The 23091-nt window shown below is 36.7% G+C and overlaps 1 protein-coding gene across 1 annotated transcript in view; it reads right to left on the reverse strand.

The window, feature by feature from the left end:
- Positions 1–1142: 1142 nt before the first annotated feature.
- Positions 1143–23091, reverse strand: part of IMPG2 (interphotoreceptor matrix proteoglycan 2) — a 97969-nt gene continuing 76020 nt past the window's right edge. The window contains exons 11-20 of the mRNA XM_040336602.1: positions 18543–18796; positions 13753–13838; positions 10546–13365; positions 9131–9350; positions 8084–8294; positions 7269–7457; positions 6473–6674; positions 5317–5396; positions 3185–3257; positions 1143–2759 (exon numbers count right to left, since the gene is read on the reverse strand). Of these exons, the coding sequence (XP_040192536.1) occupies positions 3218–3257; positions 5317–5396; positions 6473–6674; positions 7269–7457; positions 8084–8294; positions 9131–9350; positions 10546–13365; positions 13753–13838; positions 18543–18796 (4102 nt within the window). The 3' untranslated portion in view covers positions 1143–2759; positions 3185–3217. The remainder of the gene's footprint in view (positions 2760–3184; positions 3258–5316; positions 5397–6472; positions 6675–7268; positions 7458–8083; positions 8295–9130; positions 9351–10545; positions 13366–13752; positions 13839–18542; positions 18797–23091) is intronic.

Here is a 23091-nt window from a genome sequence, read left to right on the forward strand (position 1 = left end):
AGTTCTGCTAATAACATAAGTACACTATTATGTCTTCCTCTTGCTGAGCATTTTGCTAAAAGCTTATGCTTATCTGAACTACAGGGCTCCAGTGATCTTCGCTTTACTTCCACAGCCTCATCTTAAAAACTTTGCATGTACTCTGTGACCTCTATTTATTTTAGTGGTAAAGGTGCATTTTCTCATAGTGCTGTTCGTAAGTGGGGGAGCCCACAGTGCCTTAGCGCAATGAGCACACTGGGTGGCTGAACAGATTTGAAGAAGAAGTTGTGTGTGGCAGGTAGGTCATACAGAAAAATCACCAGAGCCTTATGGTTTAGTTCATTATATGCTCTTAGCAAAATGATCTGCACTGGGAGGGGCCCCAAAGAATTACTGGTTGTAAAGTGCACTTATCCTTTAAAGGCAGATAAGGGAATTGCCATCAGCAGCATCTTCTATCACTATAAGGGTCAGAGTTATAGATATTATTTGCCTATACTGGAACACTGCAAGGGCATTTTAAAGAAAAAAAAACTAAATATTAAAAAATACAAATCGGGTTGGGCAGAAAGAGAGTGAAGAGAAAGAAGGTCCTAGCTGCTGAGAGAACACAACGCAATAGCCGCTGAAATTAAGTGACAAGTATGCAACAAAAAAACAATACTATACATTCTTATAGACAAATATATTTCAAGAGAACATTCTGTAGTTTAATATTCCAAAGTTTTGCCATTAAATTGTCATTGCCTACATTTTTCTATCTCAATATTCTTCATTCTTTAATATATATTTCACATCCTTGTGTATGAGAGTATCAGGTCTTCCAACTCAAATTTTCATTACAGAGAATGCATTCCAACATGTCAACATTAATAAAGTGTGGCACAACCACTTTCTTTATGTCAGGGGTTTTGCTTGCCATGAAATGCCATGGCTAAATGAGCTCATTATTCTGTATGAAGTCTCTTGTAAAACAGGCAACATATTATGCACCCTGCATTATATGCACTATGTTCCGCCCCCGTTCCAACAAAGGGGATGATTTATTAAAGGCGAATATTCTGTTCACTTTGAATGTGAAGTTGCACTCTGCAAGCAAATTTTCCCCAGAGCTCAGTAAATGTATTTTTATTTTATTTATTTTATTGCAGGTACTTGTATAGCGTCATCAATTTACATAGTGCTTTACATATATATTGTACATTTATATCAGTCCCTGCCCTCAAGGAGCTTACAGTATGAATGTAATAAAGCTACACTTTGCAAAAATAAAATAAAAATAAAACAAAACAATGAACTTTTGCTTGCATATGATTGGGTGATGGAAATCAGCAGAGCTTCAGCTCAATCACTAAGCTCTGGGGATAAATCCCCTGCAGAGTGCAAATGCACATACAAAGTGAACAGCCTTTACGCCTTTAATAAATGAACTCCAAACTGACAGCTTTTGATGAAGTATATATGGGGGACAAGTACTGACCCACAGCAGGGTGAAGCAAATTCAATATCTTCAAGTCTTTTTAGTGTGAGTATTAATTGCCACCATTCACTGTTTATGGTCTTGGAACTATTAAAGCCCAACTCCAACAAAAAATCAAATTTTGTTTTGAATGGACTGGGAAAATGTTACAGTTTCTGCTGTATTTATAATTCTGTATATGCCCCTTGGGAAATTTTCCCTCACTTACTGTATCTCTGTGACATGTATACAAGAAATGGGAGAAGCAGTTGTCCTCGGGATAGAAAGGCATAGAATGCAATTAAAACAGTGGAAAAAAAATCTAACCCTTCCTTATTCTTTTTGGCCTGCATCCTGATTAGGGAGCTTAGTCACTATTTTCTGTCTTGGCAGAAAGTGGAAGAAAAGCTCTCCAATGGGGACCCAGATGGGAAAAAAAAGAACTGACAAAAGCTTTAAACCTTTCACCCATTTTTAAACAAATTAAAAAGGTTTTGCCTAGAGATGTGTATTTAACAATGCTTTCCCTGATTTGTTTTATGTATCATTTTCCAAAACCTAAAATTATTTAAAATCAATTATTAGCTTAAAACAGTCATTGAACCTTACAAAAATATCTCTAGAAATTCTACAATTAGTCATTCAATCAGAATTAACACTTTATCTGAACACATACATTTCAGCTGTTTTACATAAAGTAAGCAAATATAATTCCATAATCAGTCATTCTGATTAACTGTATTGGGTTACTGCGCCAATCCTCTTTTCTTCAGCTTTTATGATTCAGTCATTGTCAGTCATGTTGCAATAGACCTGAAAAGTGCCCAAGCAATGGGGAATATCATGATCACAGCACTGGCAATTCAGGTGGGGATTTCTTGCCACTGGAGACCCCAAGATATTAACCAGAATGCAGTTAAACTTGCTACCAACCACACTTAAATCAATCTCAGGATTCAATCTTGACTGCAGCAGACCTCTCGATCATCCGTTTCTGCATAAAGTTACTTATAACTTATTGGAGAAATGTTGAGGTTCTGTACTGTGGTTGCAAAAACAACTACACAATACAAGAAAATAAAATATACAAAAGTTGATAGTAAAACAATGTTGTTTAAAAAAAAAACTCAACAATAATAATTTTCTTCACAATCTTCATAGTAATCAAGTAATCTGAAACAGTCTTCAAAATGTCCTATTTTAGAACTACAGTATGTACAGTTGGAAAGAAATGTCTTCTGAATACAACATGAGGTAACACATTTCTAATGTAATGGCAAAATGTTTTCCTCCGGTCCTCATAGCGTTCCACTTCACTCTGTAATAGGAACAAAGCAATCACATTCTTGCCACACAAAAGAACTGATATTTGGGCCAGATTTTGAAAAGAGCAGCATGGTTTGAATTCAGCACACAGTCCATTTTATAAAGTAAATTTACTGTTGATTAACTATTAAAAAAATAAGCAGAAATTAATCATAGGATTAAGTTACTGCTGTGTTACATGTCCATTTAATGTTAATGCTGTCTTATGATTATTAAAAAAAGGTTAGGTGATTGAGACGGTTACTTGTATTAAATGTTATCTGCAATGCTTTCTGAATTACTAGCTAAATTAAAAAAATACACCCTTTACTCACTGTCATGCATGCATTACATGGAACACTGGGCTCATACAGTATATAAAAAAAAGAATATGTGTCTGGATGTAAGAAAATCTATTTTACCCCAACAAAATATTACCTTTTTTTCTGTAAGATGAGGAAATATGAGTAGTTAACTCGTTGGATTGGCTTTTTTGACATTATCCACAGACCTGGTAATTAAAAAAAAAAAAGCAGATTACAATGGATTTAGACTTACTAGTTATAATATTATATTAATACAGATTGTATTGTAATATTAGGCGTAACTCTGTTGATGCAATACATCCCAATAGCAGCTGAAGGACATATAGCCAAAGTTTTGTGTCGCTGTGGATTTTAGTACCATAGTTGTTGTTCAATATCTTCTTTCTACAGTCAATAATAGTTTGAATAAAAAGAAGCAAGCATACAGGCATACCCGACTTTTAAGTACACAATGGGGTTTATTTACTCTCGCTCACTTAATTGAACAAGCTGGGGTTAGAAGCTCATTGGTTTCTATACAGAAGTGAGCCTGATTTTGCACTCTCCAGCGATAATAAATAAACCCCACTGTGTACTTAAAAGTGGGGTATGCCTGTATATGTATAGCTATGTGCATCTGCTAAAAAAAGACCTTTTTGCAACAAAATAATTTCCTAAACAAACTATTGCTATCTAGTTATATTCAATCATTCATTTATGGTTTATGGTCACTCTGTAATAGGAACAAAGCAAACACATTGGCCCGGATTCATAAAACACTTACGCCGACGTATCTCGAGATACGCCGCGTAAGTGTAAATATGCGCCATCGTATCTGTGCGCCATGCCCACAAAACTAGATACGCCTGAAAATAGGCTTCATCCGACCAATGTAACTTTCCTACGCCGGCGTATCGTTGGCGCATATTTACGCTGGTCGCAAGTGGTACTCCCATTGATTTCCTATGCACCTATGCAAATGAGGGAGATACGCCGATTCACGAACGTACTTGCGCCCGGCGCATAATATACGCGCTTTGCGTAAGTCCTACGTCCAGCGTAAAGTTATTTCCCATATAGGAGGCGCAAGTCATGCAAAGGTATGGACCAGGGAACACAGCCATTGTATTTTATGTTGTTAACGTAGTACGTGAATAGGGCTAGGCGTAGGTTACGTTCACGTCGTAGGCAGTGATTCGACGTATCTTAGGCAGTTGTTTCGACGTGATTCTGAGCATGCGCACTGGGATGCGTCCACGGGACGGCGCATGCGCCGTACGTTATTCGGAACTTTATGACGCTCAGTCCTTCATTTACATGGGGTCACGCCTCATTTGCATGGCTCACGCCCACTTCCACCTATGCTGGCTTACGCTGAGGAAACCCAGCGTAGATTTGAGAGCGACTGGGGGCGAGTGCTTTGTGAATACTGTGCTTGCCTCTGTGCGTTGCGTCGGCGTAGCGTATATTTGATACGCTACGCCGGCATAAATATGCGCCAATGTATGTGAATCCGGGCCATTCTTGTCACACAAAAGAACTGATATTTAGGCCAGATTATGAAAAGAGCAGCATGGTTTTTCAATTAGCACTTATACTGCAGATTATGTATTGTGTCTTTGAGCACAGGACATTGCATTAGATCATTTGAAGTGGATTAAAATTTGAAATATTCACAATATATTTAATCATTTATGTATAGGTATGTATGTACCTGTTTGATTTAGCATATAAACTATTGCTATCTAATATCTTTAACAATCTTGATTCTTTGGCATTCTTTATGTTTTTTGAAAAGAGTGTGTTATGGCAGAACCAAATGGTAATCATGAGGCCAATGGGTTACTGCAAGTTTAAAGGAACCCTATACTGCGAGGAATATGTAGGTTGCAACTGCTTACCTCCGAAAATGTTAGTTGCCTGTCTATGGCTCAAATTCCTCCTGACCTGGAACATGTGGTGGACAACCAGTATATTGAAAACTCATGGGACTGCCAGAATACAACAAATAACTAACTGACTTACTGACAATTATATGAGGCTACTTTCTAATGACTACCCAGAACACATTTTATTTTTTCTTCTTCTGGGGTATAAATGTTGGCATGTTCTACATTGTATATTGTATGGTGCAAAGGCCTAAGCAATCCTTTTTTTTTTTTTTTTTTTTTTTTTTTTACATAAACTCACAAAAATTAAATCAAACATAGAAAGTTTAAAAACACATTTACAGACATATTTCAAATGATGAGATCAATAGCTTACATTTGATGCTGCCTCACAAACTCAGCAAACTGTCGGTCTTTTGCGTAGAGCTCTATTATTCTTATCCGGTCCTGTATTTCCTATAAATATTTAGTAAAAAATTAGTAGGGTTAATTTTGGCACAATTTACTGCTGGACCACTGTGATTACTGTGAAATACTTATTAATGAATAGGATAAGATAGTCATGAACAACTTTTCTATGCATGGATTTGAAATCAGTTCACATGGCACTTATTAATTTTTCTTTGCTAAACCTATAGTTTAATCATTTTAAAAAAAGAGAAGTATGGCTAAGGTTTCCAACCATAGTGTCTGGATCCACTCAGATGCCTGATTGACAGCTGGCTTTGACTCACAACACTTGACTGAAAGCCAAAGCCAGCTGCCCCTGCCCCCTCTCTGGCCCAGAACTCCAGTGAGCACTGCAGGGACAGAGCAGAGAGCAGTGACTGACAGTCACTGCTCTCTGCTCTGACAAGCTAGAGAACTGAGCGATCAGTGGACATGTGAGCACTTAGTTCTCTATCTTAAAGACCGGCAGAGGATAGCTGCAACATTACAGGAATGCTGCATCATTAAGGTAAGGTGAGTATGTATGGTTCTCCTTTAAAGAGACAGTGTCAACTTGCTCATTCAGGGAAAAGTGACAGTGTCTTTGCAAAGAGCATCCCAAGCCACTGATGATCATCTTGTCAATGCTACTCCGCCACTCTTTCCTTTTGTTGCAACCAGCATTTAAATCACCAGTGTCAGTTATAGGAACACAATGGGAATGAAAATGTCACTCCCTCTATCATGTCAAAGTGCTTGAGCCTAGAAATTGGCTGCTTGTGCACTAATTTATGAGAAAAGGACACATCCTCCCGCATACCCAGAAAAAACAGAATTGTCACTGGCTAAAGCAGAGGAAGGAGCAGCAGAGGTGTGCTGGCAAGGAGTATAGGAGGTCGAGGAGAGACCATTATACAAAGACACTGTCACTTTGTCCTGAATGGAAAAGTTGACAGTGTTTCTCTAAGTGTTCTTCTAGTAAACTCCAGTGAGGGTACAACTGATTTAAGCAGGCCAATTCTTTGTCTTTACACAAATATACATAATAACAAGTTGCTCGCAAAGAAGGCACTAAACAAAGTCATTTTTGCCATACAATATACCTCTTTTGTGAGTTCACTGTTTTCATAGATATGTCTGATCTCTTCACTGCTGAAGTCTGCAGAAGTCTCTGGACTGGTAGAACTGGTCGATGGAAGCTGTGGGTATCGCTTATAATAGTGACTATAACCTGTGGTGTCACTCTCATACATAGGGTTATATTTCACAGCGTTCTCAATAGATGACAAGCTATCAGTCTGTCTCCTGAGGATTAGAAAATATACAATCATTATTTTACAGATATAAAAATTGCAATGGTCTTATTTGTATTGTTATTGTGTTACTTAAAGTTATTTGGGCATGCAGCAGCTCTCCAATCATATAATCAGAATGTATTTGCCAAGCAGGCAGCACATTGGTTTGGGTCCTTGGTTTAAATCTTAGCCAGGACACTATCTGCATAGAGTTTGTAAATGTCCCATGTGTTTATGTGAGTTTATTTAAATTTCCTTCCATGCTCCAGAGACATGTAGGTAGGGAAACTGGCCACAGTATGTATGTATGATTTGGCTATGCACACATGTTATCCCATTTTACATGCCAGTCCCAAGCCACCCAAGAAATTGGGTTAGGTTGAGGAAAGACCTTGAGACCTACCATAAAAAACTCACCAAGAAATTTCTATGTAAAAATGGTTACAAGGGTATCAGACATGGTGTCCCGAGTGTTAGTCTAAAGAATTCTTGAGGTCAGATGCAATAAATATATACAGTACATCTGCCATGTCTGCCAGCATCTGGATTAATGCTTCACATAAGGAATCCTGAGTATGAGAAGCAATTGATTAAACAGTCTCACCCGCCAGATTCCTCAGAATCTCCTTTTGTACTTTGAACTCGAAGTGTTCTTGCTAAGAAAAATATAATAGCTGAAGCCACAAGAAGAAACCCTGCTACTGAAGCAATGGCAATGCCAACCACAAGAGGTTCTGAGACATATTCCTCACAGTGTTCTCCTCGGTACCACCAGTTTTCTCCAACACGACACCTGAAACGAAAGGTAACAGTTGTGTTTACAGTCCATAAAATACATGGATGTGTGTGTGTTCATTTTTAAAAGGAAACCAAGACAAACTTGAAAAAATACTAACTTTGAGCATTCAACGTCCTTCAATTTAGCAGTCCTTGCTCCTATTATTATTAATAAAGTTCACATACAAAAGAATATTGTTGGTGCACTATTACTGTAAACTTCACTTTTTCACTCAGATGAGCTTAATTGAGGTCACAATGAGGTCATTTACAAATGCCAGCTTCACGGTCCCTGTACAGCAGATCTTAGACTGGCAGAGGGAAAAGGAGCACAAGGAGTCGATCTGGAGAGCTGCAGTACTCATGTCCCAACAGGGAGCAAGCTGGTAGAAATATCATGCATAAAAAATTAAGGTCTTCTGTCCTGCCATACAGGACTGTGTTGTGTTAATTTCAAAACTGGATAAAAAGATATACAATTTTTTTTGACATGTGAAACAACTTTTTTTTTAGCTGTGTGCCTGGAGTTCAGCTTTAAATATGGTGGATTTGGAAATGTAATGAATTAAAAACTACTGTTACTGGTCTACCTAAGAAACTATAAACTGTATTGAATGTTTTATTTCTAATCTAGGATGTTACCTGCAAATAGCTCCTTGTCCAGGAATAATATCACATTTGCCATCATTCTGACAAAAGTCTATTTCCAGATCACAAATGCTCTGACAAGGCAAGCCATCAACGCTTACATATCCTGGGTTGCAAACACATTCGCCTTCACCAGTCCATTTGTTAATGAGACATTCAGAGTATTCATTGCATGCTTGAAATTTGCAAGTGTCAGCTACATCTCCTGATTATGCAAAGGAGAGAAAGCATACATTTCGGTTTTAATGAGTTTCACATAGTTTAAGCATGTGCCTATTGTTGAAAATTCCCACTCACTTCCCACTGATGAGGGGAAACAGCAAAAAATAAATGTTTTCAGTAAAATGAGTGATAACCTTTTTCAGGTTTTAATTACTACCCATCTTGTCCCAATAACACTTATTTTCCCTCATATCTTGTTCTAAAATCACAGGGACAGAAAATTTGAGATTTTGCCTACACTATCCAAAAATCTAAATAAGTTTTGGCTAGAGTTGGTCTCTCAGCAGAAACATTGTATTTGTACATATTTTAATCAGTCAGTGCCCTTTGAGCTACACCAAATCACAGATTAGCAAAAAATAAATAAAAAAATCACCATGTATACAGTAATCTATTAATATCACCAAAAATATTCCATTCTGATGAGCCTTAGAGGAATGATTTAAAAGGTCAGTCAAACTAACGCTGACAGTTCAGATTCTGGTAGACATAGACGGAGGAATTATTAGAGAAAAAAAAAGAAAACGGCTTATAATTAATGACACCTACCACACAAAAATCATTACTAGGTTCTACGCAAAGATTAAATGGCAATCTGTATGTCTAAATACACCCACATAAAACTAGAGATTGGTCATGTGAGATATTTACAGTCAACCGCTACCCCAGACCCATTTGTCTTTTCCCTGCGACTCTCTTATATAGGGACAGAGAGAAGTGGCATTAGAAACTTCTGCTGGAATAATGGGAACTGGTGATTCTGCAAGTATTAAATGAAGTTACAGCTTATCAGTCACTTTGTGATCATTGTGACAATACCTGATTCAACATCCAATGAGTACTTATCGATGGCTAGGTTCATAGTATGGTAAGCCGTGTTGCAGAAGTCCTCAAGAATAATGTAAACAGCATTTGTAACATTGCGTGGAACAGGTTTTGCAAACTTCATTCTACTGTTTATAATGATGCTGCCATTTCTAAAATTCATTATTTCAAGGTTCTGAAACCCAGTTAAGTTGGACTGCAGATAGGGAACCAGCTGAAACAAAGAATACAAAAAAAGTAGTCTGTACAACAAACTTTTTAACTTTTCTTCTACATTTGTGAACTGCATAGCTGCAGGAGACTAGGTTAGCATATGTTTTTTTCAAGACATAGTAAGCAGAGGCTTTATATCAAAGCACACAAACTAGATTAATCTACTAAAACTAGTAAAAAATAAACTCTAGATTCCTACCAGCTTCTGTCTTGGAGACAAAAACAAACATTTAACATGCACTGCCAAAAATGCACAAAGTAAGAGATACACGAGAATAAGGACATCATTCAGTAGCTCCATATTTGAAAGAGATCTACATTTACAATTACATTTAGGGGCTTTCAGGTAAGAATCTTATTATATCTTATAAATGTGTCCCAACAAAAGCTATTATTCTGTAAAAGAAAAGTATTATACGTAATATACTTTTTTTTATAATTCCACTCTGCTGCTACAGCTTGCAAATACTATAACAAAATACATCACTGGGGGGCCTATATCTAGCAAAGACAGGTTGAAGGGAAATATCTTGATAGGTACAGGCAGAGAAACATCCCAAAATAGAAATAGGCAACAAAAGAAACTTCTATTCAGTTTGTCCAAAAGATGAAATTTAAAGCAAACATGAAAAGTAAAAATAAATGCAGGCTTAAAGGCCTTAGATTAAGCTTAATTAATGTCCAAATAATCAATCCTATTTTTGGAGATATTACACTTTAAACATTTCTAGAACTGCAAAAAAAGCTTCTAAAAGGACAGCTATTTTTGTGATAAAAATGAGCATTATGTGAAGGAGCAATTAATAACATTTCAGAAAATTTCATAAACAATGTACAAAAACTTAAATGCATGGTATTGCAGTTCTAAAACAAATTAAGCAAAAGATGGTAGTGTCTGTGCACCTAAATCTGTTGAGTACAGGAAGTAAGCTGTGTGTTGGGTAATACCATACTCCCTCACTCTACCTTAATTTTAAATATAAAACAAATTGAAATTACTGCGCTAATTTTAAATATCTTTAGTTCAATTAATATTCCAAAACAATTACATTCTGATCCCAAAAATGTTATTAAATACTCTTTCAGAATATCAGTTTAGAGAAAATGCGTAATTTCTAAACTACATCTTTTTATAAATGTATTTCAACATTTATAAATCACAATCACGTAATATATAATCTAGAGTTAAAACTTACCAGTTCTAGAAATCTTTGTTCCAAAGATTTATATTCAGGAGAGTGTTTATTAAACAAATCTTCAGAAAAAATCATATTAGTCACACGCAAACTAAAAAACACCACAAGTGCTCGTCTCTGTGTAGAAACATTCATGCCACTCTCATGAGTAGAGAAGATTACACCTGACAAGTCTGTAGAGTCCCCCTTCTTTGCCACCATGCTTCTCTCTTCAGGACTCATGTCTGGGTGAAAATAAACTGTACTTGTGTAATCTAACTCCAAGGAAATGTCCTGTACATCAACTGTGACCCCTGCATCTTGTATCAGTAGACTTGTTGGGACTACAGATGCTCCACTTGGACGTGACTCAGACTGCACTAGATCTGAAATGACTTCTCCTCTATCTATCGTAGGAATAATGTTAGGTATATTGACTTCACCTACAGATTCAGAGTCACTGTCTGGATGTGTCTTTGTTATATCCAAGCTAGGTATGGTATTTAACAGCTCATCCTGTGGTTTACTTGGTGGCACTGAAGTAAAATAAAAGTAACTGTCATTATTAAGATCAGTTGTTGACATCGAAACATCATTTTTGTCAGAACTGGTTATAGTTTGGTTGCTATTTTCATTAGATGTTGGGACTGAACTAAGGTTTTGAACAGGGATATATGGTTGTAATGGTTCTATTTCATTAGAAATAGTACTTTTTGTAATGATAGCATCATAGTTCATTATAAGGTCTGTATGGGATGGTGGTTCTGCTGTTTGAGCATTACTAGTAGTGTCTTCAATACGTGGAGATAAATTTTCCAATGAGTTATCAAAGAGGCTGTCTACTTCGGTAATTGTATTCCCATTTGTAACTGAAGGTTGTGGTGTTTGCATAGATAGTTGAACATTCAAATATACTGGAGTTGACAATACAGGTGAAAGATTTGCTGCAGTCGCCAACAGGACAGGCTGATCTTTAATTCCTTCTGCAACAACTATACTAGGAGAAATCTCAATGTTTTCTGAGCCCTGGATCAAAGTAGAGAGTACCTCCGTGGTAGCCAAACTTATATACTGATCAACTGATTTATCAGTAAAAGGTTCTACAATAAGATCTTCATAACTTCTTGTTACCTCCATTAAATCGACATCTATTGATTGTTCATTTAAGGGTTTAGGGGGTTCCACTGTTGTTTTTGTCCGTGCCCATGTCACAGGTTTTTCCTCTTTGGACAACCCACCATATCCTGAGCCTGAACCATCATCAGGGGTAATACTATTTTCAGTGATTAATTTTGTAGGCAGTAAATTATCTTCCACCAGAATGTCCATCTTGCTTTCAGCAGTTATTTGTGGTATTAAGTTGTCAATGTTTGCTACAGTTACAGGTGATAAAAAGCTGTCACTGTTTTCTGCAGTTACTGGTGATAAAAAGTGGTCACCATTTGCTGCAATTACTTGGGATAAGTTGTCACTATTTACTTCAGTTACTTGTGATAATAAGTTGTCACTATTTACTTCAGTTACTTGTGATAATAAGTTGTCACTATTTACTTCAGTTACTTGTGATAATAAGTTGTCACTATTTACTTCAGTTACTTGTGATAATAAGTTGTCACTATTTACTTCAGTTACTTGTGATAATAAGTTGTCACTATTTACTTCAGTTACTTGTGATAATAAGTTGTCATTATTTGCTGCAGTTACTTGTGATAAGTTGTCACTATTTGCTGCAGTTACTTGGGATAATACATTGACACTATTTGCTGCAGTTACTTGGGATAATACATTGTCACTATTTGCTGCAGTTACTTGGGATAATACATTGTCACTATTTGCTGCAGTTACTTGGGATAATACATTGACACTATTTGCTGCAGTTACTTGGGATAATACATTGTCACTATTTGCTGCAGTTACTTGGGATAATACATTGTCACTATTTGCTGCAGTTACTTGGGATAATACATTGTCACTATTTGCTGCAGTTACTTGGGATAATACATTGTCACTATTTGCTGCAGTTACTTGGGATAATACATTGTCACTATTTGCTGCAGTTACTTGGGATAATACATTGTCGCTATTTGCTGCAGTTACTTGGAATAATACATTGTCGCTATTTGCTGCAGTTACTTGGAATAATATGTTGTCACTATTTGCTGCAGTTACTTGAGATAATAAGTTGTCACTATTTGTTGCAGTTACTTCGGATAATAAGTTGTCACTATTTGTTTCAGTTACTTGGGATAATACGTTGTCACTATTTGTTGCAGTAACTAAGTGGCCACTATTTTCTTCAGTGCTTTCAGAATAAATTGCTAAACTACTCAAAGTAGGTTCACTTAATGCAGGCTCTTCTGCAGCTACTGCAGATGTCACAATGTCTGAATAGTGCTCTACAGCTGATGGAATAGTAACAGTTGGTGGAAGATGGGTGGTGGTAATAGAATCGTCCTCCTTAGACAATGATATATCTTCAAACACAGATGAATATGAGGTGCCTATAGTAGTAGGACTATACAATAACATATCATTATCCCCAGATTCTTCTTGAATGTCTGAGTCTTGTACTGAAGCAGTAACTAGATATGATAAAGATTCCTCTGAGCGGAGAGATGTACTTTGCACAAAGTCTGAAGCAGTTGCTTGCGTAGTAAGCATATACTCAGGACTTGTAGAAGAGTGATCTTTAAAAACAAAATCTTCTGTAACAACAGGGATTTCTGCTTCCAACGCATTCTGGGTTTGTGAAGCCAACTTGTCATGAATTTCTTCCACTGGATAAGTTCTCCTTATAGTTGAAAAATCAGTGGGGAGCCATTCAGCTTGCAGTGCATTATTCTATAATCACATGGATGACATGTTAAAGGAGTGTGAAAAACATAACTATACTAAAATAATAAAGTGATAACATGGGATTGTTACAGACATGAACAGTAAAAAGTAAGGAAGGACAAAATCTTACATTTTACCAGCCTTCTCTATCTTTATTAAAGAGAACTGTGGGAATTAAAATTGACTACTGTTCACAGCAACAGATCATATCTCTAAAATTAGGGAAGGTGCAATTTTGTGAGAATATTGGTGCACTAAAACTGTTATTTTGCATCCTTTCTGTTAGATATTTTAAAAGTTTTTTTTTTTTAAGCAGATGTGTAGAACTAGCAAGTCATGCACTGCATTTTTAGAACTGTAGTTGTATCACAAATCAACAGGTAACATACTTACAACATCTGCTGTAGAAGGAATTGGAAAGGCTGGTTTCTCAGTGACTAATGTCCATTCTTTGTAAATATGTGATGGAACAGTTTTAACTAAAGACATAAGAGAAAAAATTTGTAAAACATAAATGCATGTCAGTGATTATTACACTGTTACCTATAAATTCTGTTTACAAGATAAATGTACAGTATGTTAAATGCTATTCATTTATTTTTCTGTAATGATTGCAGTGTTCTTAAATAGCTGCCGTATTATTATGTATGAATAAATAAAGACAATACATTTATTCTCATTTTTGGCACACAGGATTGCATTGATAGAGTGGGGGCCTGACAGCACATAGAGCAGCATATGTGGTTGTCTAAAGATTATCTTATGCACATGGGTTCCAAATGCAGGCACGTCACCACTGGATTCCTATCAATATTTGTATATAAGACAACTTCCCTATAACCACAAAATGTCAAGACTAACCTACAATAACTTCAAAAATATTGACATAAATAATTTGATCGTGGTATAAATTCTTAGTGTACCAAATACATTTCCTCTCCTATGTGTTTTTTATTTTGCATTGTATTATCTATGTTTATGAAAGCCCTTAAAGGGCGAACTTATCATTAAAGTGCCACTAAAGGTTTCTGTACGGCCGTCTAAAAAAATATCAAATCCAGTCACTGTGATGCACAAGCCTCATAAAATATTTTTTTTTTTTACATTCCCTGACTGAGCCAAATCCTCCTTTATCTGTGTCTCATCTGTTCCCCATCCTAGACAGTGGGAGAATTTCAGCAAACAGGAGCAATCCAGATGATTTCAATCCAGAAAGCAGTGGGCAGGAGTAGGTATGGCCGGGTGATGACTAACAAGCTACAAGCTTGTGAATCAGCAGTGACAATGCTAACAGCCGTGTCCCCTGCAATTTTATTATCCCACTGTAGTGCAAGCTGGCACAGCCTACATGAGAGTGGCAATGCTGCTCTGAGTTTATGAGCAGTGCAGCATCATTGCCACATAGGGGTGCTACCTCATCCCTTAAACCTCCCTGGCATTATGATTATGTCTGGAATTTTGTACCAAAAGCGGTACCATTTTTTGCATGGAAATTTGTCGTTTTATATTGTAGGCCTGCAATTCTTAGGAATAACTCACTTAAATCTGTCCGAACAAGAGTCTAGTAAACATCCCGGGTATGATAAAGTTTGAAACACAAAATCATAAATTATAATATAATAAATAACTATAAATAATTATAACAAATAATAATGTAATTATACTAAAAATGATTTAATAATGTAATCAAATCAAAAACACTGAAATTTTCTCAGTTGCAGAATTGTCGCTGTCATTATTTTTATTGTTTGATGACGAATTTCCCCACAAATCGCTATCGCTTAATTCTGCAAGTGATTCTAATTTATTATCACTGTTTTCTAGCTGCTCTAAAAGCACTTTTGATGTAAAGGGACACTTTTTGGTTGCTATGGACAATCTCCAGTTTCCAGGCAGAAAGAACAGTTTTTATTATATAAAACTGCATGCAGAACACTGGGAAGTCCGCTAGGGACAAAGGGTGTGTGTATTTATTTCATACAGTACTGTACTGTATGTGTATTGTGTTTTTCACTTTTTGAATTTGGCGCCGAACTCCGTCCCTGTGCGTCATAACGTCACAGGGAACGGAGCTCGGCGGCACTGTGAATTGAGCGAGGAGACACAACGAAGGAGCCCGCACACACAGCGGGGACACATCGCAGGATCCAGGGACAAGGTAAGTAACTTCCCCCTGTATCCTGCAATGCAACCCCGAGTCTGGCTCGGGGATACCGCTTTTGGTATAAAGAATTCACCCCGAGCCAAACTCGGGATTACCGATAAGGAGGTTAAGGTCACTTTCACACTGAGGAGTTTTGGTATTAAAAAAAGCATCTCAAAAGCTCACGAAAACTGCTTCCCAATAAAATCAATGGATGCTTTCACACTGGGACTTTGTGCTGGAGGGGAGGTGAAAAAACTCCTGAAAAGCAGCATTGTTGGAGCATGTTTGGAACGCTAATAAAAGTGCCCCTCTCCATTGAAATTAATGGGAAGCGCCTCAAAAGCGTTTCAAAAGCTCCTCAAAATGGTTCTTGAAGCAGTTTTTGCATCACGTGACCTTCAAAAAAGTGCACCGGTAACGAATCAAAAGTGCTTGAAAAGCGCTTGGTGTTTTATGGGCAGTTAAGTGCCTCAGAGTGAAAGGGCTCTAAAACCGAACACATAATAATTACACAGGTTCTGTGACTGATTAAGGTGGTAATTAAACTCACTTGGTGCCTTATCTGCATTAAATTAGTCTCAGAACCTGCATAAATAATATGTGTTTGGGTTTAAGGGGATGACGTGGTAACCCTATTGCCACACCATCACATCATTAGGGGGACTTCTCTGGCAAGCCCAACAGGTAATTGTTGGTCTATAAGTTGCAGATGCATTTATAAATAAGTCTTTCAAAACATATTCTTTTAATGGTAAGCTATAGTTATAATCAAGATAAACATAATTTCTAAAATGAATTTTTCCCTCCTGCTGTGACATAAACAAATATATACATATAAGACAAGAATAATATTCATTATATCCTTCATATCCCAGTGGTTCAGTCTCAAAATACAAATTAAATAGAAAATTCGATAGATAGAGAGTTCCATCTTTCCTTGAGTATATACAATATGTGATTAACTCAGATAGCTGCAGATATATAGTGGAACTGATCAGTAATGAATAAAGTCTTCAGCAGTGGGCCCTTCAAGTCAGACGGACTTTTTCCATCGAAAATTCCGACCGTGTGTATGCCCCATCGGATTATTTCCATCAGAAATTCCAAGGAATTACGCCGGAGTTTAGATAGAGAACATGTTCTCTTTAACTCCGATGGAATTCCGTAAGAATTCCGATGTGATTTTGGTCGGACAAAGGTCCGAACGCGTGTCCGTGGCTTTAGATAAGCACCTGAATGACCACAACATGCAGGGATATACAATGTACTACTGACATATAATCACGCACATAGGATGGACTTGATGGACTTGTGTCTTTTTTCAACCTCACCTACTATATAACTATGTAAGGCGTTCAGAGATGGAATAGAGCCACGTACATTACATGGTGATGGTAACAATAAGCCCTGTTGCATGATCTCACATCAGATGGACAAATTGTGGTAGATTTAATATTGTCAAATAGACTGTACACTTTGCAAGTGCAGTTGCAATCATTTTCCCCAGAGCTTAGAAAACGTGGCAAAGCTCTGCTGATTTCCATCATCCAATCAAGTACAAGCAAAAATGCTGTGTTTTTATTTCCCTTGCACCTATTTGGGTATTCTTAAAAAAGTGAAGCCATACCACAATTACTAAATTCTCATGAAAATGTGCAACTACACCAGCAAAGTGTACAGTCTATTTGCCGTTAGAAAATAAAACCACTGTTGCTTGACTTTACTGATTAGTTCTGCTAGCTATCTGCAGCTGTGTCAGGCAATCTATTTAATCAAGGAGAGATGGAACCATCGATTTGCCCCATGCTGCCATTCTTATTCTAAGGTTATATACCCTTATCTTATGATGCCTGGATGCTAGCTTTGATCAGAGTTTCCAGTATGGTGCTAAAAGCAGGACAATTTATCTGTTATTAGTAGCATTCTTGTGATTGGGGCCATTTACCTCAACATGTGGACAAGATCATGACATGATACGATACTTACTTTTGTAATCACATTGGATCTCAGCCTCCTTTATGTACATACTATCCAATGAGTTGAAAATATTGTTGCATGCTACACCACGTGACATCAGTTACTACTGTATATTTCAGGATATGTGTGGGGGAGCTGATGGACATGGTTATACTGTATACCACATTTTGTTTTATGCTACAACTGCTTTGTTTGATCTTTTTATGCATATTGCTTTTGCTACTTCAAGCTTTGATGCTTTTTACAAGGCCATTTGAACTCTTTTCTATCCAATCATGTTGTTAACTGATAACTACGTGGACACAATGATTTGAGCACGCTATATCACTTGATATATTGTGCTATATAATATCAGCTGACGTGCCTGTTTGTGTAGATGGACATGCTTACATTTCATATGTTGCTATGGTTTTGTTTGCACGTTATGCACACAGCTTACATTTTTTGAGCCATGATGCCTTGTAAAGTTATTTTCATTTTGATTCTGTGTCAGTCGAAATGAATGCTAGAAAGATGCAGCTCATTCATACTTCTATTAAACATCTACCTCAATAAAAGTTTTTTTTTTTTTATAGATATACTGTATATATACCATTAGATGGACTAAAACGAGAGGCTTTTTTAAATCTCTAGAAATAGAAGTACTTTTTGAAGAATTTTATAATGTTGGTCTCTGATCAACATGACAATTAGGATCATGTATTAGTTAGATAGGGTCTTGCTGATGTATGGGAATCTGTTTTTAAAAGGGGTTTTGTTTTTTGTATATATCAATTTTTTGTAAAATCAATTTAGAAAATCTGCATAATTTTTATTTTTGATTGTTATTAATTATATTATGCACCAGCACTGTTTCTAAACCAATTATGATTAAAAATTATTTTATAATTTAAGAAAATTATTATAAAATATATAGTACATGCCATTATGTTTATATAATATTGTTATATTTGTTTACCTTTTATGGTGATATTATTCTTAATGTTATACCATGGTAACAATAATGGGTAATAATAATAATAGTAATAATAATATTTTAAAATAATTTATACTTTCTTACCATTGACAAGCTGGAGAGAATCTGGGTCAAAATCAAGTGTGTTTTCCCCTGTATATATCCGTTTGTTCAGACCATCTAATATAAAATTTCTAAAGCTACTGACAGTATAAACCGCTGTTGGATTATCCTCAATATAATGAAGGGAAGTGTCTTCAATTTTATTGGAATGTAGATTCATAAGATCCAAAGTAGCATGGTTTATGGCATCGGAATCCCCCTCAAAAATGACAGCATACTGAACTTCCATAGCAAGTCTGCAATTAACAAAATGTATAAATAGATTTCTAGACAAAATATAAGACAACAGTTCTCCAAAATTTTAAACTGAAGAAAACATATTAAATATATATATATATATATATATATATATATATATATATATATATATATATATATATATATATATATATATAAAAGCGGACCTAAACTTGAAATTGAAGACTGCTTTAAACATTAGTAAGGCATTAGCAATGATAGGTTGAGGGTTCCTAAATATTAAAAACATCCCAGTTAAAAAAAAAAAGCAGCTGGCATTGCCCTCCTGAATCCTGGGTCTCCCAACCTGCTGGGGTCTTGTATTGTTAATTTTGATATCAGCAGTCTTTATTCACTTCTCAGTGCTTTGGGCCATGTCACCTGGGAGTAGTGCACCATGAGAGCTGCTTTTTGCAATTACAGGTAGGTTTTTACATTAGAGTAGATTGAAGCTTTAAGTTTAGGTCTGCATTACCTAACCTCATACTGAAGTACTACCATATTTCACAACACTGTGTACCTAACATTTCTATATTATCACATACACTGTTCGTTAATGCTACATTCTAGGCACAGAGCTAAATAAACATTTAAACTACACATACTGCACATAAAAAAGCATTTAAACTTAAAGGGGTTGTAAAGGTACAATTTTTTTTGTCGTGCTCGCCCCCTCCCTTGGACTACAGGAGAGTCAGGACGCCCACTAACACACAGCTCCTTTCTCTATCTGCAACGTAGAAAGCGTCCTGACTCTCCTGTAGTCCAAAGGAGGGGGCGAGCACGACACTCCACACCAGGGAGAAAACCTTTGCATTACTGTGTGGAGTTACAGACAGAAGAACAGGAAGTAAACAGGATTTCTCAGAAGAAATAAGGACATTTAAAAGCAAAATGGAAGGATGAGGTAAGTGAAGGAGGACTGCACTAAGGTAAAGGAAGCTATTTAGGAAAAAGAATTGTACCTTTACAACCCCTTTAAGGATCCTAAATCTCATGAGAATGCACAATGCAGAAGTGCATTCTCATGAGATTTTGAACTTGAGCTTTACCAGCATCCCATAGTGAGACTAAGGGGGTAATTTACTAAAGGCAAATCTACTTTGCACTACAAGTGCAAACTACACTTGAAATTGCACTGAAAGTACACTTTGAGGTGCAGTCGCTGTAAATCTAAAGGGGTAGATCTAAAATGAGGGGAAGCTCTGCTGATTTTATCATCCAATTATGTGCAAGCTAAAATACTGTTTTTTATTTTCCTTGCATGTTGCCCTCGGATCTACAGCGACTGCACTTCCAAGTGCAATTTTAAGTGCAATTTCAAGAGCACTTTGCACTTTTAGTGCAAAGTGGATTTGCCTTTAGTAAATAACTCCCTAAGTGACACCAATCAAAGGTTGTTATTTAAGGTGCATATCTTTAACATCTATCTCTATCATAATTTTTATAATTTTGAGATCTGAAACTTCCAGATGTGTTGGATACTGCAACACCCTCCATGTCCTGTAATGATGAAGCAGAGAGGGACGCTGCAGAAAATGCGGTATCTCTCACACAAGTGGCAGCCATCCATATAGAAGATTGGAGTTGTAGCTTTCCCCATCGGTATATATTACAGTACTGAATTTTTTTTTTTGCAAGTTACATTTTTGTAGCAACATGGTCACTGTTGCCTTATCTGACATATTTGATACTGCATGAAAACTGGTGAATTTACACCATATAATTATCACAGTAATTTGTTATATTATCTATATTGTTTTATGGCACCTGCAATGCTTTTATTTCTGGTGTGAAATGTTTAAATTTAGTGCTTTACCACAGAGAATACATAGACACAATTGTCAAGTGTTGTTCATTAACTTTTACATCAGCAGATGCCTTGCATAACTCTGTGCTAATGATAACATGGATATATTTAATTAGATCATTGAAAACAACAAAAATCTATTTTGATAAAAAAACATTTATCAGACTGAGCTCATAATGTTGCATTTTATAAAAAGAAAGAGTTGGACTTTGTTACCCTAAATATTTTTTTTCTATGTGTGTGTTCATATATGTGTATTTTTTAAATTATAGCCTTTATCATTTTTATGTACTTGTTCCATCTGAAGTACCTGGTTGATCCTGCAAGTCACCTATCTACCTTGTTCCTCACTGATCACACAAAGTACAGAAGCTGATCTGTGTTAGCATGGTCAGTTTCCGTCCTTTGATTGGCTATTCAGAGTTACAGGACACACACCATTCCTGTATTGGGTATCTTGTTCATCCACCATGCCCCCCAACCAATCACAGCCTGTCTCTGGCACACCCCCTCCAATTACAGCCTGCCTCTTAAACACATCCCATGCTCAAGTACAGTCTGCTTTTTGACTCAGACTGAACATACTGTGGAATACAGGCATACTGTGTGTCTGCACAGCTTCCTGCAACCCAACCCCTCAGTATTAGGAAGAACAGATGCATGGTCACAGGACAGAACATTTTAACTTTTTAAAAAAGTAAAGAAAGATCATTTCTAAAAGCAAGAATAACTTTATTCAAAAGTGTCTATAACATTGAATGTTCACAACTACTTTATCAAAGAATTATGCTCTGTGAAAAGTTTAAAATCCTCCAGAAATATATCATAGCCCAGTAAATTGTATATAACAACAGCTGTGACAAAAATGTCATACTTCATCTTCTAACATAAGCAAAGTACAACATTACATTTTAATAATACTTGACAGCAAAGCCTGCTATATACCAGCAAAAGTGCATATACTGTATAGTACATTTTCATATTATTTAGGTCTGTAAGGCAACCGCATGAAGGATTTGTCTTAAAATCTCTTATCAAGGATTTTGAATAGTGTGCATGGAAACAAAATAGAACTCCCTTGAGCTCCAGCATCAGCTAATAAATTACAGATTTACTAGATCTAGGTGCCATAGTTTAACCACTTCTGGACCGCCCTATAGCAGATATACCGTTACAGGGCGGCCCTTATATATATATATAAGTGATTCTGCACTGCCACCTAGGGGTTTCTACTCACTACAGAAGCCGATCGGCGGGTGCTAGGCAATGGATGTCCACCAGCACCTGCCGATCATTGGACAGAGACACAGAATGGAGCTCTGCCTATGTAAAAATATGTTTAACCCCTTCCCAGCCAGTGTTATTAGTACAGTGACAATGCATATTTTTAGCACATTTAGCAAATTTTTAGCACCGATCACTGTATTAGTGTCACTGGTTCCCACAAAGTGTCAAAAGTGTCAGTTAGTGTCCATCATTGCTAGTATAAAAAATGAATAAAAAATCTAGTATATATATATACCATAGTTTGTAGACACTATATCTTTTGCGCAAACCAATCAATATACGCTTATTGGGATTTTGTTTTACCAAAAATATGTCTCAGAATTGGCCAACATTTATGAAGATTTTTTTCTTCTATTGGATATTGGAAAAAATATTACATACATTTTATTTGGGTAGATCGTTGCATGACCGTGCAATTGGCAGTTAAATTAACACATTTCCATATCTCAAAAAATGGCCTGAGGTAAAGTGGGTAATAACTACTATTTTTCAACAAGCAAAAAAAAGGGGTAGCCAAAGGCAGTATAAACATGGTGCTTCCTTGCAGTTAGAGGCAATGATAATAAACCTATTTTTTCTTCTGGAGGTAACATTAATGAAGACTTTGCACACTTAAGCCGTGTACACACGATCGGTTTGTCCGATGAAAACAGACCGTTTTCATCGGACAAACCGATCGTGTGTGTGGACCCCATCGGTTTGTTTTCCATCGCTGTTAAAAAATAGAACATGTTTTACATTTTTCCTATGGATAAAAAACTGATAGAAAAATCTGATCGTCAGTGTGGAACTCCATTGGAGAAAGATCCACGCATGCTCAGAATCAAGTCGGCGCATGCTCGGAAGCATTGAACTTCATTTTTTCTGCTCGTCGTAGTGTTTTACGTCACCGCATTTTGGCACGGTCGGAATTTAGTCTGATAGGCCCAGATTCACAAAGGAGATACGACGGAGTATCTCTGATACTCCGTCGTATCTCTCAGAGTATCTATGTGACTGATTCATAGAATCAGTTACGCATAGATATCCCTAAGATCCGACAGGTGTAATTGTTTTACACTGTCGGATCTTAGGATGCAGTACCGCGGCCGCCGCTGGGGGGAGTTCGCGTCGTAAACCAGCGTCGGGTATGCAAATTAGGAGTTACGGCGATCCACGACGGATTTTCGCGTTCGCTACGTCGCCGCTAGTCTAGTT

Source organism: Rana temporaria, chromosome 2 (assembly GCF_905171775.1).
Source record: "Rana temporaria chromosome 2, aRanTem1.1, whole genome shotgun sequence".
Classification (NCBI taxonomy): Eukaryota; Metazoa; Chordata; class Amphibia; order Anura; family Ranidae; genus Rana; species Rana temporaria.